General features: G+C 28.5%; 5 protein-coding genes across 5 annotated transcripts; 2 read left to right on the forward strand and 3 right to left on the reverse strand.

The window, feature by feature from the left end:
* Positions 1-975: 975 nt before the first annotated feature.
* Positions 976-1,992, reverse strand: OCT59_004746 (uncharacterized protein; the record flags this gene model as incomplete). The annotated part of the gene is made up of 1 exon (XM_025332780.2): positions 976-1,992. One exon carries the CDS (start codon positions 1,990-1,992, stop codon positions 976-978), a length of 1,017 nt encoding a protein of 338 aa, XP_025167352.2.
* Positions 1,993-4,168: 2,176 nt separating this feature from the next.
* On the reverse strand, positions 4,169-4,378 carry OCT59_004747 (uncharacterized protein; the record flags this gene model as incomplete). Its single annotated transcript, XM_066137899.1, has 1 exon — positions 4,169-4,378. One exon carries the CDS (start codon positions 4,376-4,378, stop codon positions 4,169-4,171), a length of 210 nt encoding a protein of 69 aa, XP_065997096.1.
* Positions 4,379-5,354: 976 nt separating this feature from the next.
* On the forward strand, positions 5,355-6,414 carry OCT59_004748 (uncharacterized protein; the record flags this gene model as incomplete). Its single annotated transcript, XM_066137900.1, has 6 exons — positions 5,355-5,398; positions 5,589-5,611; positions 5,774-5,819; positions 5,911-5,926; positions 6,013-6,038; positions 6,228-6,414. The coding sequence occupies 6 exons, from the start codon at positions 5,355-5,357 to the stop codon at positions 6,412-6,414; spliced, it is 342 nt and encodes a 113-aa protein (XP_065997097.1).
* A 1,928-nt stretch (positions 6,415-8,342) lies between these two features.
* On the forward strand, positions 8,343-9,491 carry OCT59_004749 (uncharacterized protein; the record flags this gene model as incomplete). Its single annotated transcript, XM_066137901.1, has 4 exons — positions 8,343-8,365; positions 8,534-8,587; positions 9,219-9,226; positions 9,298-9,491. 4 exons carry the CDS (start codon positions 8,343-8,345, stop codon positions 9,489-9,491), a joined length of 279 nt encoding a protein of 92 aa, XP_065997098.1.
* A 4,055-nt stretch (positions 9,492-13,546) lies between these two features.
* OCT59_004750 (uncharacterized protein) lies at positions 13,547-13,837 on the reverse strand (the record flags this gene model as incomplete). The annotated part of the gene is made up of 1 exon (XM_066137902.1): positions 13,547-13,837. The coding sequence occupies one exon, from the start codon at positions 13,835-13,837 to the stop codon at positions 13,547-13,549; it is 291 nt and encodes a 96-aa protein (XP_065997099.1).
* Between the last annotated feature and the right edge of the window lie 2,771 nt (positions 13,838-16,608).

The following is a 16,608-nucleotide window of genomic DNA, read 5'->3' on the forward strand; positions in this document are numbered from 1 at the left end:
GGTCATTTTCAAAATTGTTATGTTATGAGAACCGAAAAATTAAGTTTTACCTGACCTAATTTAGCTAATTTTAAACCTATTGTAAAAATAAATTATACTTTAATACATAAAATTTTTTGAAATTTCAAGTACGTTATTGCGCATGAACGTGATAACGTGATAGTTCCAATCATTTCTCGTGATAGTTTTTAAATTTATTCAATTCCGGATATGACTAATTATTATTTTATAAAAAGCATAAAAAAGACGAGATTAATGTATATAAAATTTTGCTTTACTCTGATATTCATTATTTTGATATTAAATATTTAGAAATTTTTAATGATTGTATTAAGATCAGTAATCTCGTTTATAGTTACACTCCCGCGCAAAAAGTTTAAGGACCACCCGGTAAATTGTAGAAAAATGGCTTTTTCTAATAAATCAATATTTTTTAATAAGCCGTAAAAAATTATGCATAATGACTTTAATAAATAAAGAATAATTTTTTTATTATTACTTGAAAATAAAAAAACATTTATTTTTATTTTTATTTTTAAAAACCACGTGAACAAGATTACAGAAAGATAGACAAGAACAAAAGATAAAACAAAAGTCGAACGCTATCTAATACTAAGCTATAATCAAACCGCCCAAGGACAGCGCCACTCTGGTACCTTTAACAAACCCGGAGGAGTCCCTAACACGACATCACATCCCAATGGACCAAAGAAAAGGCAATCTAAACATAGACCCGTATTTTTCTTTCGGTCGAAAAGACCGCCACCTGTTAATACTGTAAGAGGTGGAATGGTTCACACTATTCTTATTGTTGTACGTTGTTAAAAAGGTGTACGTGGGGGTTACCCAAAAAAAAAAAAGATGTATAAAAATACTAGTCAAAAAAAGTAAAAAAAAGTGGCTAGGTATAACGCAAACTATGACTATCAGCGTGCCACTAAAAAAAAGATAAGCTGATAGGTGATCTAAAAATTGTTAAAGTGAGGCGGAGACTTTAAAGTCTGCTGAAGAGAGAATATCTAGTCTCAATTTTTTGATGTGGGTGGTGTGCCTGTCTGCATTTATAGTCGAGACAGGAGGACGTTTATGTGGTCTGATTTCAAGTTGTTTCGCATCATCGGATGTATGTCCTTTATAACGATAATGGGAGGCATCAATGTTCATGACTGAGAAATAGTCGATATTAAAACGACCAAGCTCCTGTTCTAACTGGAGTAATTGTTTGTTAGTTTTGAAAATGTTTTTTCCCTGTTTATGCCTGTTCTCTAGAACAGCACGACGCTCAATCAGAGGCGAGATTTTCTTGTGATAATGATCCTGGAAATTGGTGAGGTCTTTTGTCATATCTTCACGATATTCTATACGGTTGATAGAGGTACCCCAGAGTTGAGCTCTGGCAGAAAGTTCTTTTTCAAAAATGAGGCGAGCATTATCATATGCTTCTTGATCTTTTTGTTGACGTAAAGCTAATTCATGAGCTTCTTTACGTTTTTTAATACCATCTAACCAATACGCACAGCCTGGCGTAAAATGTTGACCTTTGAGTTTGGCCTGTCTTTTAGAAATATAAACAGGTTCATCGGTTACGTAAGGAAGGAGACTGTTAGGAATCCAAATACCCAGCTTGTCGTGCCAAATGTTCTCATCTTCGACGGGAACGGGTTGTGAATTGGTGGCAGGCGAGCAAGTACTTGTCGTACTAATTGAATCGTCCCTTGGATAACGTGGAGCGGGTCGGCGGAACGGGTTATGGTAATTCACATGTTGTATAGGTTTGTTAATATACTGTGAAGGTAAAAATAGAAAACGGTGTTGTCTACCACGCTGAAGTTTTTCTTCAAGACTATCCACACGTCTCTGTGACTTTTTGTTATTACCACGATTGTAGAAAACCAATCTACATGCCCGCTGAAAGCGGGATTTTTGTTTGTTACTCCTTTTACTATTGTCGGAATGGTGTGAACGGAAATTATCGAACCGTTTACGGTACATAAGGTGTTTCTTCTGCGTGTTGAAATGTTTATATTCGTTCGCTAAGTACGAGACATCATACGAAATGCCTAAGCGATTTGAGTAAACATGTTTTTTCGTGCCATGTTTCCAGTTGAAATAAGTGTGCAATGCGTGAGCTTCTTTGTGGTTAATAGTGTCATTATGGGTCAATAACGGGGTGTGTTTCTTGACATTATGAAAAATGTCTAAATTTTTATGATGAGAAACGCAGGCTCGTCTATTATGAGACATAATGAAGGGAGAGGGGACACTACACAACTGTGTGTGTTCACTTCCAAAATTGTGAGTAATGGAGAAGTTACATGGTGTGAAAATACCAAAGTAAAAACGATAACGTTTATAAGAAAAATTAAAGAAAGTTTTTGTGCGGGAATTTCTTTGTGTGACTGTGTCAGCACGTGATTTGATAAGAAAATATCTATCAAGTAATTTGGAACGAATAAGATTAAAATATTTCTTTTGAATAGATCGGGGGATAACTTTTTGATGGGAAAAAAAAAGTTGTAACATCTTACTAATCTGGTATTTCAGATTAGGAAAGCTACAGGTGGAAGAGTAGCTAATAGGGGTCGATTTCATGTGATAATCATTTGTGTGTATTTTAAGATGAATATCATTGGTGTTTGTTGAGGGATCGACTAGCTCAAAAAAGAAACTTTTTGATCTCCTGATTTCATAAATCTTGTTACATCCAGCCCGTTTGGGTCTAGTCACGTGAAATTTGTGGAATGAGACATCGAAAGAAAATTTTCCCAAGGAAATATGTTTAGGAAAAAAAGAAGCCATATTTTTCAATATGTTGTATGGGTGTGAGATAAAAAAAATATTTTATTATAAAAACTTCTTTCAGAGGTCGGGTAATAAGGAGAAGAACCTTTCCATAAGAGGCCACCCAGTGGTCCTCTTTCTTCTCGAGCGTTAACAAACGTAAAAAAGGGTAAGTAAAAAAAAACAGTATTTAACTGCGGATTTCTATGTAAAAAAATGGAAAGGGGAAAGAGTTTTTCAAATAAATATATTTTTGAAAATAAAAAAACATTTATTATCGGTAATTTAGTATTAATGTTTTCGCGTAGTCACGTTGTTTGTATCACGTGATTCTTCAAGAGAAAAAATGTATAAAATTCTTTTTAAATAAAATTCTTATTATTTATTATTTACAACATAACAAAAGAAATTCCCAGCTTGTAACTTCATAAAATTTAAAACTACAATATCAATAAAGTTTTTTAATAAAATTGCTTAATTTTTGATGAAAATTATAAAAAAAAAATTAAAAATATAATAAAAACATTCCTCAGTACCTGGTGGGATAACCACGAGCTTTTATTACTGCTTCTATTCTACGATTCGTTAGAAAGAACAGTTTCTACCCTTCGTCGCCAAATCCACAAGTTGCAATGTGTGTATCTTTCCTACTATATTATTATTATTATATTATTCCAATATTAATTTGTTGTTGCTTGCTGTGATGCGGATTTCTTATCACAAATGTTCTTTATCATATAAATCATGCTCTCTACAAGCTTTTGGTAAAACCTCATGTGGATTTGCCCTAGGGATGGGATCGGTTCGTCGGTTCTATTTCGGGTCTTCGTCGGTTTAGCAAAATATGAGTTACATGCGTCAAATTTAAGACGCAGGTAGAGCATGCGATGAAGACCCTATAAAAAATTTTTATCCAAATATTTCCATTATTTCTCCGTGTCTTCCGTAAAAATTCCGTGAAAATGATACATTCACGGATATCCATGTTAGCGAGATGAAAATTTCCATGATTTAAGGTTATTAATTCCATGAAAATGATACATTCACGGAAAAAACATGGAAAGATAAAACACGGATCAGATTTTTTACAGGGAGATCGATTAGAAAATTTTTGATTGGTCATCAAACAATGGTTGGTCCGTGATCGTCATAATTTTGATGACAACCCGATTTGGAGCGAACCGGTTCGGAGCCAGTTCCGGTTCGATTTTTAGAACAGTTCCCCAGAGTGTTTCAAAGTTCAGAATCTGCTAAAATTAGAATCGGTTCCAGAACCGGTTTGGAACCGCTCTGTTTGGAACTTCCCTATCTCTACTGACTATGGGAATAAATTTATTCCCATTTCTTCTATAAAATTTCTTGTTCTTGCGCTTGTATTAATGGTGCATTATCTTGTTGGACCATTTTCTTTCTCAAAGTTCTTTAAAAATGGGAACACATGATAGTCCGGTATTTCTTCTATATATTTTGTGCTATCAACTCGACCATCAATTCTTAATCCAAACCATGAAAAACATCCACATTCCCCTCCATATTTCAAGACAATTAATGTTATATTTTTCCTCCTGGAAGCGCCAAACCCGAATTTTTCCATCATTTTGAAACATAGTAAATCAATAATCTGTGTTCCATAAACGTCTTTCACGAGCCCAATCTAAACGTATTTTTCACTAATATTAAGGGCTGTACAACTGTTACAGCATGTTTGTTTCATATTACGCCATACATAAATTAATTTCAGTAGATCCGTTAAAATTTTCTCATTTTTTTCCACAGGTTCACGCCGGTTTTTAGTAATAATTGCCGATTCGTCTAAAATCGGCACTGCGTTACTAATAAAATTCGGGGATAGTAGCGATAATAAAAAAAAGCGTTTTTCACATCTCACGCGCGGAATACAGTAGATTTCCACCCATTTCACAAACAGAAGTACCATAAACTTTTACCTGGTTCTAATAATAAAAAATATTTCAAAAAAGTCTTTTAAAAACAACTAAAGTTATATGTTTCTAATGTAAATAACGCAAAATAGAAAAATAAAATAATAAAATATTGAAATTTCCTATATTTTAAGGTATAAATCTGACGCGCGTACATAGTAAACTCATTATTTTGCATATGAACATAAAATTTTTTTTTTTGCAAATTCTTTTTTTTTCAAGTATTTGTTTTTTCAGTATATCATATGATTTTTATTTATATTTAATATGTCGTCTATGAAATATCTTTTTTTGATTGTGTTCTAGCACAAAATCGGAAATTTAAGGTGTCGTTTATCCTGTTCAGTCAACTTTTTTGGGCGTACACTTCGGGGAGCAACGGTAATAGCACCTTTTTTCACGATATTTTGTTATTATAGTAGTTTTACCATAGCCTGTTTTTTTCTGAAATGGTCCGTTCAGAGTTACCAGCTAGTAAAAACCAATAACTTTTCCACGCTCAAAATCCATTGGTTCTCTTTTTTTAACCATCTTTGCGTTTAAAATGAAGCTAAAATTTTGTGTAATAAACATTACTAATTTATGACATAATAAATAGTTTTCGTTTAAATCACAATCATTACTGTTTGGGTAATGTTTATGCAGATCTTGATGGTTGGTTGTAAACCTTTTGCGCGGTAAATCCTGAATATGCTAAATTGGTTAAAAACTTGTTTGATCTAAGTAAATTCTCAAGGTTATAGGTTATATATTTTTAAAAAGTGAAATTGTTCAAACAAATAAAAGTACACCAATTTTCTTTCATAACGATTAACTTTGTATAATTAAACCCAAACCAAAATCGGACAAAAACTTTATTATTTTTAGAAAAAGAAATGACAAAAATTGGAGTAATATATAAAGTTTCAAAAAAGAAACATCTCGAGCCCTAACCTATTAAAATGAGAGTTCCATTTCATTACGCCATATCGCTATCTTGGTTATTGCTATCTATTCACAAACCAATTTCATCTAATGTACTAATATAATTTCGTAAAATCCTTAAACTTTAGTCTTCTTAATTCCTCCAAGTGCACGAATCTCCATTGCTCCCAAACAGTTAAGTTGTTACCTTTGAAAGATATTAGACCCGAACCTGCAAGAGAAATATGAGTGCATTAATGGATTATTTTTACATCATCCTTACCAGAAGAACTAACATTAAGGTATAATTAAGTAAAAATTTTCCTTTCTTAAACTTTTTTATTATTAAATGGATTTATTTTATTACATTAAAAAATAATATAATTAGATTAATTATTGTAGTATAAAAAACAGGTGATGTGTTTTTCCTATTTTGTACTTTCTGTGCGTTATTCTACAATTCTTTAAAAGTTAATTTTGTTATTTGTTCCCATGAAAATTCTCGAGTTTGGGAAGAAAAAAGAGAAAATTCCTTATCAACGTTATATACTCTCACCAATTCTATCGGAAGAGAATGAATCTAATAACGCCGAAGGAACGTAGATTCTTAAAATTAGAAGAAGTGATACCGAAAGTTGAGGAATTGAAGAGTATATTCAAAAAGTGCGGAGAAGAAATGGAATGGGAAGCGATAAAAGAGAATTTGAGGATGATCGTAATTCAATATCGTCAAAATTTTACGACGTTAAATAATGATTTCACAAAAAAAGTTAAGGAGGAGGAACAGTGAAATATATGAAAGAATATAAATGAAAAGAGGGCGAGTATCAGAAAAGATGGAGAGTGGAACGAGAATAGAGTAGATCGACCAATCCTAAGTTGAAGTCACGTGATTTACGTTATAAAAGATTTCCAACAATTTGTTTTTTGGAGTTTTAATGGGATACAGCCACCGGTAACCGCCGGAATTCAAAAAAAGGAAATTTAACAATGTAGTTATTGTTGTAATTTTATTTTTTGATTTCGCAGATCACAATATCACAAATTGTATAAAAAATGAGTAACTGTAACTATTAGCTATAGAGAACTTTAAATTTAGTCACAGGATTAGAAAGCAGGGGTCGAGTTTAGTTTTGGGATTTTGGGAAATATTGTTATCTAACACGCTATCACAGGTAGTGTATATATAATGACACCATCTAGAATTAGGCTCTTTTTGGATTTGCTGCTAAATTTTCGCGAGTAGTTAGGTTTGCTTATTTTAAATGTAGCTTGTAGCTTTCCTATCTATAACTCACTAATTTAATTTGATAATATATTATTAGTTTAGTTTTTTTTTGTTTTTTTTTCTCTTTGTTTCTTTTAGTTTATGGCATTTTGTTTGGTTTATATTTTAGATAGACACTTTATTGACTACATGAACAAAACGTAATTCTTTGCGTGTATATGGCGGTATTACGTTACCATGAACTGATCTTACTAATGGTTTTAACAAAAAAAAAAAAAGTTCTCGAGTTGGGATCATCAAATATTCTTTTTTGGTTGGATCTGCCTATTTCTCGATTTCTCGATTGGATTTTAGATTATTCGCCCCACCTTCATAATTTGGTGAAAGTTCAGAATAAAAATGACATCAAAGGCTTGTCTTTGCGCATAGTCCACCTTCGTTTTGTTAAAATGTATAAGCACTTGTTAGGACCAACTAGAAAAAATGCAAAATAAAATTTTTAAATTGATTAAAAAATTTTTATCAAAATAAAGTATTGATTGAATTGTTTTTCGATATTTGTCTTTCTTTTTTAGATTAGTCAAATATTTTCACCACAATCTTTTTTTTTCATCAATTCAAAACTTTTTTTACTAGGTTAAAATAAGAAAATGATTATTAATCACTTTTATTAAGAATTACAAAATCAATTGTAAATTTTGTAAATTGTAAATGGTGATCTGCAAATTCGCATTCATTTTTTTTTTAAAAAAAAAGCAAAAAGAATTATTTAAAAATTATTAATTATTAAGGACGAAGTTCATTTTGATTCTATTTTTCTTTTTAATTAAATTATTTATGAAGTAAAATCAAAAATGAAAATCCCATTTCCTTTTTTATTTTAAGATTTTTTTTTTTGATTTTTTTTTTAAAAAAAAGGTGCTTTTTTACAAAAAAGAGAAAAAAGATAAATCAAAAAAGGTAAAACCATTTCCTTTTTTATTTTAAAAAAAAAACGAAAAAAATTTTTTTTTTACATAAAGAGAAAATGGGTAAATCAAAAATGGAAACTATTTCCTTTTTTATTTTCATAAAAAATGTTGGTTTTTGCTATACTAACATATATGTAAAATTATCTGAGTGACTTTTCATCCAAATTTGGATTTATGGTTAGATTAAATGCAAATCTAATCCATAAAAATGCACTAACTAATCCATAAAAATGCATAAATTTTTTCACATTTTTTCATTTCAAGATATTTCGGCAATTTCGGCAATTTCGGTACAAAAAAGTCTATCGAATTATTTGATATGCTAGATGAAAATATCCTAGATACTTTTTTTGGCTTATCATTTCCACCATATTTTTGATTGATCTACAAATTGTATTGATATATACGGCATCATTTATACCGTTTTGTAAAAAAAATTGCTAAGCGTGCGTGAGACGATTTTCTTTTTTTTCTTTCTTCATACAATCAACTTATCAACTGGCTTTTTACTTGTAAGTTATGAGTTTAAGAAATTCTAAGAAGTATTTATTTATTTTTTTTCGTATGATTATAGAAAATATTTTTTTTTCATGGATAAATAACGTAATATTTTCATGAATTAATAACGTAAGATATTAATTGTTGACACGAAAAAAACATTTCTTTTTTCCGTAAATGTAAATAAAATTTTATTTATTCGTAATTAAAAGTGATTGTAATGATGAAAATGTTTTCGATGAATTTTCATATACTTCTATAAGAAAGTATAAGACATCATTATGTAAGATCATAATTTAGAAATGTTTTCATCGGGCTGATTTTAAGAAAAAAAAAATTGGGTAAAAGCGTGAGGGTTTTCTCCTTCCGTTATCATTCCGTTGTGAAGCCTCTTTTTTTTTCATGAGAAAAAAAATTTTGGATTTTTTTTTTAAAAAAAAAAAGAAGTTTGAAATTTGAAAAAGGTATATAAAACAAAGTATTTCATACTTTTTCCATTCAATTATTCACTATTTAACAAAATTCCCACTATGCCTGCTAAAATCTCAACTATTTATTACCTACTACAGAATGACTGACTCAAGATTATATAGTCAAAGAAATCACAAATAAATGATATTGATGCGACAAAGGACATTTATCTTTTCCATCCGACCGAAATATATCGATTTTGAGAAAGGCGATGTCATATTTTTGAAAAAAAGTTTATGGGATGTACTGGGTGTCCTATAAAAATTTTATCCGTTATTTCTGAAAAAAACTCCATAAAAATGAGCCTCCATTCACGGAAAATGTCGGAAAATGTAAATCATTCGATAAATTCCGTGATATACCGGAAATATGATTCTTTTACCGAAAAAAAGATGAAATGTAAAAACGGATCGACTTTTTTTACAGGGTATTCTGTAAGTAGCCAAATTTTCAATGTGTGAATGATTCTATCCTTTTACTGATTTTACCTCTTAATAACACTAAGATCAATGCAACGTCGATAAAGGTCATGGAAAATTTGGATTTGATACAAAGCCATCGATCAAATTAAATATTATGGTTGTAGGGAGAGATCAACAACAAAAAACGATCAGAAATGTAGATGGAAAATCGGTGTTGGATTTTTACGTTGAAGAAAATCTCGATTCCGTGAATCCTGGGTTGAAGCAATTTCGCTGAAGGGAATCAAGGGATGTTTCACCGAAGTGCCATTTTCGCTGAAATGACATTTTTCCGAATGTCCATTTCCCTGAATGGCCATTTTTACCGAAGTACATTTCTCCGAAGTCATTTCGACGAAGGGACATTTAATTCCCTTTTCTTTTTTATAAGAAAACGAATTATTTACACATTACAAGTCACGTTTGTTTATTTTTTATTTAATTAAAGGAAAATTAATTTTATTAAACAATTTCATCGTACTCATCAAATTTTCTGAAAAATTTTTTTTTTTTCTTTGTATTGATTAAGGAATTGTGTTAATCACTTGGTTAAATCTTAGGTACCTTTTCAATAAAACCAATTCCATTAATTAAACGATGAGATTCACAACAGGGATATTCGTAGGATCAATTAATACGAACCGGCGGTAATTGATGAAATTACCCAAGAAGAAGCATCACCCAGCAAACATATTATAAATCTTGAATCCTATAGAAAATTTTATCCGTTATTCCTGAAAAAAACTCCGTAAAAATGAGCCTTTCACTGATTCATTCACAAAAAATGTAAATAATTCGATAAATTCCGGAAATATGAGCCTTTTACGGAAAAAAAGATGGAATATATAAAACGGATCGACTTTTTTTACAGGGTTGGTATTTTATAAGTCAAAATTTTCAATGTGTGAATGATTCTATTTCTTCCTCTTAACAACATTAAGATCAATGTAACGTCGATGAAGTCATGGAGAATTTAGAATTTGATACGATACCATAAATATTATGGTTTTAGGGATCACAACAAGAAATGTGGAAAAGCGATCGTGAACCCCGTGAATTTTGGGTTAAGATAAGACATGACCCTAATTTTAGGTACCTTTCCGATAAACCAATTCCATTGACTAAACAATGAACAGATTTCAGCCATTTTATGAATATTAAGGAATTTTTTTTTTAGATATCTTATCAATGCATAACACAACACAACAAAAAAAAATTGAATCCGTAATTACTAGATTATGCATTGGGGTGCAGTGTTATAATATAAATAAAAAAAAAAATTTTAATTTTTATTAATTAAAATCCGTGTAAAATGCGCCCATTCGAATTCATCCGGTAGGATCATCTGCGTGTCCATTACCCAAGTAATATTGCAGATCCATAAATTTTTATCAACAAAATTTTCATATTTATTTATTTCATATGAAAATGAGAATAAAAGAAACCTTTTTGTAACGTATGATTAAACCGAACATAATTCCTCTGCTGTCCTGTCATACCTTCTTGGTATAACATGGCGTGGGTACTAGTGATAAAGTACTAGCTGACTATTATAATATTATAGAACAAAAAAAGAGGTATAAACATGATATCATGAGAATAAAAAAAACCTTTTTGTAACGTATTATTAAACGGGACATAATTCCTGAATAAATTTAATGATAAAAAAAAAATTATTTTTACTTAAACAAATCCACCTTAGATTATATCTTATTTGACAAAATAATTTATTAATTGGTTCTCGATTCCTTCGAAAACGAGTAATAAAGGTTTTGAAGATTATATGAACAGACAATATAAACAATGAACAATATAAAAAAAAATAACCGGGAAAGGAAACAGTAATTGGCGTAAATAACAACAATAATAAATGGACAATTATTTTTTTTTAATATTTAAAGGATATGACAAGGTGAATAAAATTTTTTCTCTACCATTATGTCTTGATGGTCTTTTTATATATTTCTCATAATTTATTCACTCTTTAAAAATTTCTTCACGCTCAATGTATGGCATTTATATTATAAAAAATTGAATAATTTTTTTTGTCAATATATATTCATATTTTAATTTATTTTTTGAAAATATTAATTAATTATTAATACTCTATTCTTTTCTATATTTTAGAACTATTGCTAAAAGCAAAAAAAATTAAAAAAAATCATGTGAAGAATATTATGATGGGAAGGTATATTTAGATAATTAAGAAACCAATCGATAAATTCTAAATTTAATTGTGGGGAAATTTATTTCTTATTTTCTTATTTTATTTTATTCGAAAAAAAAAAATATGTATGTTATTATTTTGAAAAGCCAAAATTTACTTCTTTTTCTTTCCTTTTGATAAATTGAACATTAAGAATTTTTTAAGTGAAACATGTTAAATTAAGTAAGTATATATGATATAATTTAGTTATAGAATTTTTTATGATTTATTAAATTAAGAAATTTAAGTATCAACTTGTTGAAACTTGTGAATTACTGGAATGTTTTTCACTTTATTTCATCATTTAATAATAATTTTTTTTAGGAGGTAACTTGATATATACAAGACTTTGGACGATATTCGGTTTGTTAATCGGGTATTGCAAAAAAGTACAAAAATACACGTGAAAGATTTTGATACAAAAAATAGAAATGTTGTTTGTCGATTTTAGAAATATTGAAACAGTTTACTAATCAAAATTTATTAATAGGTAAGTTTTACATAAATAAACAATAGAACAAAGAAAAAACTTTTGACAAAATTAATAATGGTAAAGATAAACAATAATAGCTGATAATCACAATATGATGGAGATTATATTTAATTGGAAATAATAAAAATAAATAGATTTTGACATAAATAATAATTGATCGTTGGTAATTGGTAAATTATATTTTGTAATTTATCGTAGTATAAGTTATTTTGTATTTTCTGTGCGTTGTTCTACGAAACATTCGTTCCCATGGAAGTTGATCATCAAAACACTAGCAATGTATATTAATGTTTATTCCTTTTTGGTTGGATCTGTTTGGCCAAAATAGGAAAATATTTCTGTAAAACTTTATTTCTTATTTCTATAAAAGTATTCCTATTTTCATTTCGATTTATATTTAGATTGAATGTTAGATTATGTCGCCTCACCCTCCCTTCCATATGATCGCATGTCATATAAATAAAAAAGAAATTTATTTCGTATATCGAGGATCGAAATTTTTTTTTTGTATATAAGAAATTATCTAAGATGTAAATGTATCGTTTTTGACCCACCACGCGGTGCTAACTTGACCCGCATAAAGCATAATATATTTTAACAATAAGTTACCACCAGTTTGGCATCAAAGTTACTTTTTTGGAAAAACTCGGCTTATCATTTCCATTTTAGTTTTAATTGATTTACAAATTGTAATGATATGTTACAGTGCTGAGCGTTTGAGGTTTTTTTTCTTTTCTCCTTTCCATACAATCAACCGATTTTTTACTTGTAAGTTATATGAGTTTGGTGCTTTCTAAGAAGTATTTCTTTTTTTTTTCTATTTTTTTTTATTTAATATACATTCTTTTTTTCATATGATTATAAATTTTTCATGGATAAATAACGTAATATATTATTTGTTCGACATGAAAAAAAATTTTTAAAATTTTTTTATTTCGTAAATATAAATAAATTATATCCTATTTGTATCGAAAGTAATGGTAATGATGAAAAATGTTTTTTTGATGAATACCTCTATAAGGAAGTATAAGATAATGTTATGTAAGAACATAGTTTATGTCATCTGGAAAATGTTAATTTTAAGAGAAAAAGCGTGAGAGATTTCTCCTTTGGTTATCATTCCTTTGTGATTGTGGTGGAGCCACTTTTTTTTTTTCATGAGAAAAAATTTCGTATTACTTTGGATTGCTTTTTTTTTCAAAAAAAAAGAGATTTGGAATTTGAAAAAGGTATATAAAACAAAATATTTCCTACTTTTTCCATACTTTACTTAACAAAATTCACTAAAATCTCGACCATTACCTAGATTACACGGTCAAAGAAATCATTCGAGAATAGATAATAGTATGCGACCAAGGTCATTAACTTAAGGTCAAGATCTGACCAACCTAAATTGACGATTTTGAGAATGGTGATGTCATATTTTTGAAAGAAAAATTTTTGTGGGATGTCCTGGGTGGTATTCTGTAAGTATCCAAATTTTTCAATGTTTTTAATGTGTAAATGATTCTCTCCCTTTGCTGATTTCGCCTTTTAACAACACTAAAGTCAATTCATGAAAAATTTAGATTTTGATACGATGCCATCAATCAGATTAAATATAATGGATGGCGGTAGGCGGGTAGGGAGATAAGTAATGTAGATGGAAAATTGATGTTGGATTTTTTGCGATCGCGAATCTTGTGAATTCTGGGTTGAGATAAGACACGACCCTAATCTTTGGTACCTTTCCAATAAGACCAATTCCATTAACCAAGCAACGAGATCCACGGTTATGCTTAGCATTAGATGGAAACATTTTCTCACCTATATAGCTTTCAGCAGATGTTGTTCTTGGGATAATATTGAAATATCTCACCTTGACATATTCGCGTTCATGAATCATGATTGACCAGTTTCAGAATAAAAGAGATTGGCTAATATCCAATACGAATCTGTACCTATTCTCTTGACTCTTCAATAAGCTCCCCTTGCTATCAGAGATATTATTAAATTTTACATCTTAATCAAATAATACATAATAATTATTTTTATAATTCGCTATTACTTGCAAGTTTTAATCTATTATTTACCATTTTTATATAAAAACTTATTATTAAATATTATATATACTGTAAATAAAATTTTTTTCAATATACTTATTTTATTACATGAAATCTTCAATAAAATAAAATAAAATAAAATCACAAATTTACTTTACGATCTGCGTGTCCATTCCAAGTAATAATGGCGCCGTAGCTGCCGTCCTTGGAAAGATCTACTCTAAATGTATCCAGGGGATTATTGAACATTTACCCCGGATGTAAAGATGATCATTGAATTTCTACACCGGATGTTATATAAACTCCTCCAAGCTTTGGCACGTGGTATAAAGTGTGGCGTCTAAATTTTGATTGGTTGATCTTGTGTAACATTTAACTTTTGAAAAAAAAATAATAAACTTTTTTTAATATTTAAGTAACTAAATAAAATGAATTTTTTAAGTTTAAATAGTTTTATTATATTTTTATTGAATAATACTGTAAACAATACAGAAAAATATACAGAAAAATTTTTACTTTATATATTTATGAATTATGAGATAAAAAATTTATTTTTTCTTTGTTTTTTTTAAAAAAATTCTCTGTATAAATGATAAAGTAACATATACTCTAATTAAAAATATACAAGTTTGTGTTATTTATACAAAAAAATGTTAAAATATATAAAATTAATATATATAAATACTTTAATACTTGCTAAAACAAACTTTAAAAATTTCAAAGAAATGTAAAACATTATATTAATATTTATTATTTATAATATATAAAAATAATAAAAAAAATAAATGAAAAGAAAAGACAGTATTTATAATATAGATTTCCAAGGTTTTCAAAAAATAAAAATGTATAATGAAATAGGTGAATAGGTGAGTTAATATTTGATATGAGAAAAAAATTATTTATTAATATCGCATCAAATACAGCTACATTATGGATTATATACCTGAGCTTTTTTTTGTTAATTGGTTATTATTATGGGATATATATATTATTCATTATTCCTTTTTTTTATCACTAGTCGAAATAGGACAATTCAGCCTAAATTTGACCAGGTCGAATATAGGTTGAATAATGATCTAACCTGTGTTAAATTAAGGTCAAATTTTTGGGTGCATTTAGGGTGCCAATCATGTTATATTCGAAAAGAATATTTGACTAATATTAGACTTTAATTTTACTATCATTCGACTAGTATTAATAATTTATTTGACTAGCATTAGTAATTTATTGGACTTAAATTTTAAGCCAAATTATGAACTATTGGTAGTAAATTTTTTACTGAAATGTTTCTGAATTTATTCATTTTATTAGATATTTGCATTATATTATTACAAATTATACTATCTATTTTAATTCTACTCATAATATCTATTATAAAGACTAATTTATTTGCAAAATTCACCAGAAATTGTTCAACAAAAAAGCTGATTTTTCCTACAAAAAAGAAAATAATGTTAAAAAAAAGTATTAAATAGTGTTTTGAGAAAAATTTCAAAACTTGCCTGTATTCATTAAATATCCCAGATTTGGCTGTCCAAGGAACTGATATCTACAAAAAAAAAATAAAATAGAAAAAAAATGAAAGTTTCAAATTTTTGAATCAAAACTTACCATATCGGCATATCTAAGTTCCAAAGCTGAAAGAATCAATACTTACAAAAAAAAAGAGAAATTAAAAAAAAAATAAAAAATAAAAAAATGTAAGTTTTGCTTTGAAACTTACCAATTCATTCTGAAGCCAAGTGGCATCCAATATCAAGAAATCCAACTAAAGTCCAATGCTGAAGGAACTAAATACCTATAAAAAAAAGATAAAATTAAAAAAACAAACTAAAAAAATTATTAAATAAGTTTTGAATAGAACTTACCATATTGGCATAATAATAAAAAAAACCAAGATTCGTACTTATGAATCTTGGTTCTTCTTCAGAAGCCCTGAAAGCTAAAAAAAAAAGAAAGAACAGTTATTAGTAACTGTTCATAATATTAAAAAAAAATAAAAAAAATAAAACCAAGATTTCTTACTTATGAATCTTTGGTTTTTTCCCATTCTTCTGAACACAGAAATCCACCTGATCCTAAAAAAAGAAAAGAACGGTTAGTAAACCATTCATATATTAAAAAAAATAAAAAAAAAGAATCAAAGATTCATACTTACTTATGAATCTTAGTTTCTTGGTTTTTCATTCTTCGGAAGCCCACTTAATCCTAAAAAAAGAAAAGAACGGTTATTAGTAACTGTTTATTAATATTAAAAAAAAACAAAAAAAAGAACCAAGATTCGTAGTTACTTATAAATCTTGGTTCCACTTTTTTCAAAGATCAGAAGCCCACCCGAAACCTAAAAAAAAGAAAGAACGGTTTTTAGTAACCGTTCATTAATATTAAAAAAATATAAAAAAAATAAACTAAGATTCGTACTTACTTATGAATCTTGGTTTCTTGGTTTTCCGTTCTTCAGAAGCCTACCTGATCCTAAAAAAAAGAAAAAAACGGTTAGTAAACTGTTCATATATTAAAAAAAAAATATATAAAAAATAAACCAAGATTCGTACTTATGAATCTTGGTTCCTATTTCCCAAAGGTCAGAAGCCCGCCTGATCCTAGAAAAAAA

This window comes from Rhizophagus irregularis, chromosome 13 (genome assembly GCF_026210795.1).
Source record: "Rhizophagus irregularis chromosome 13, complete sequence".
Classification (NCBI taxonomy): Eukaryota; Fungi; Glomeromycota; class Glomeromycetes; order Glomerales; family Glomeraceae; genus Rhizophagus; species Rhizophagus irregularis.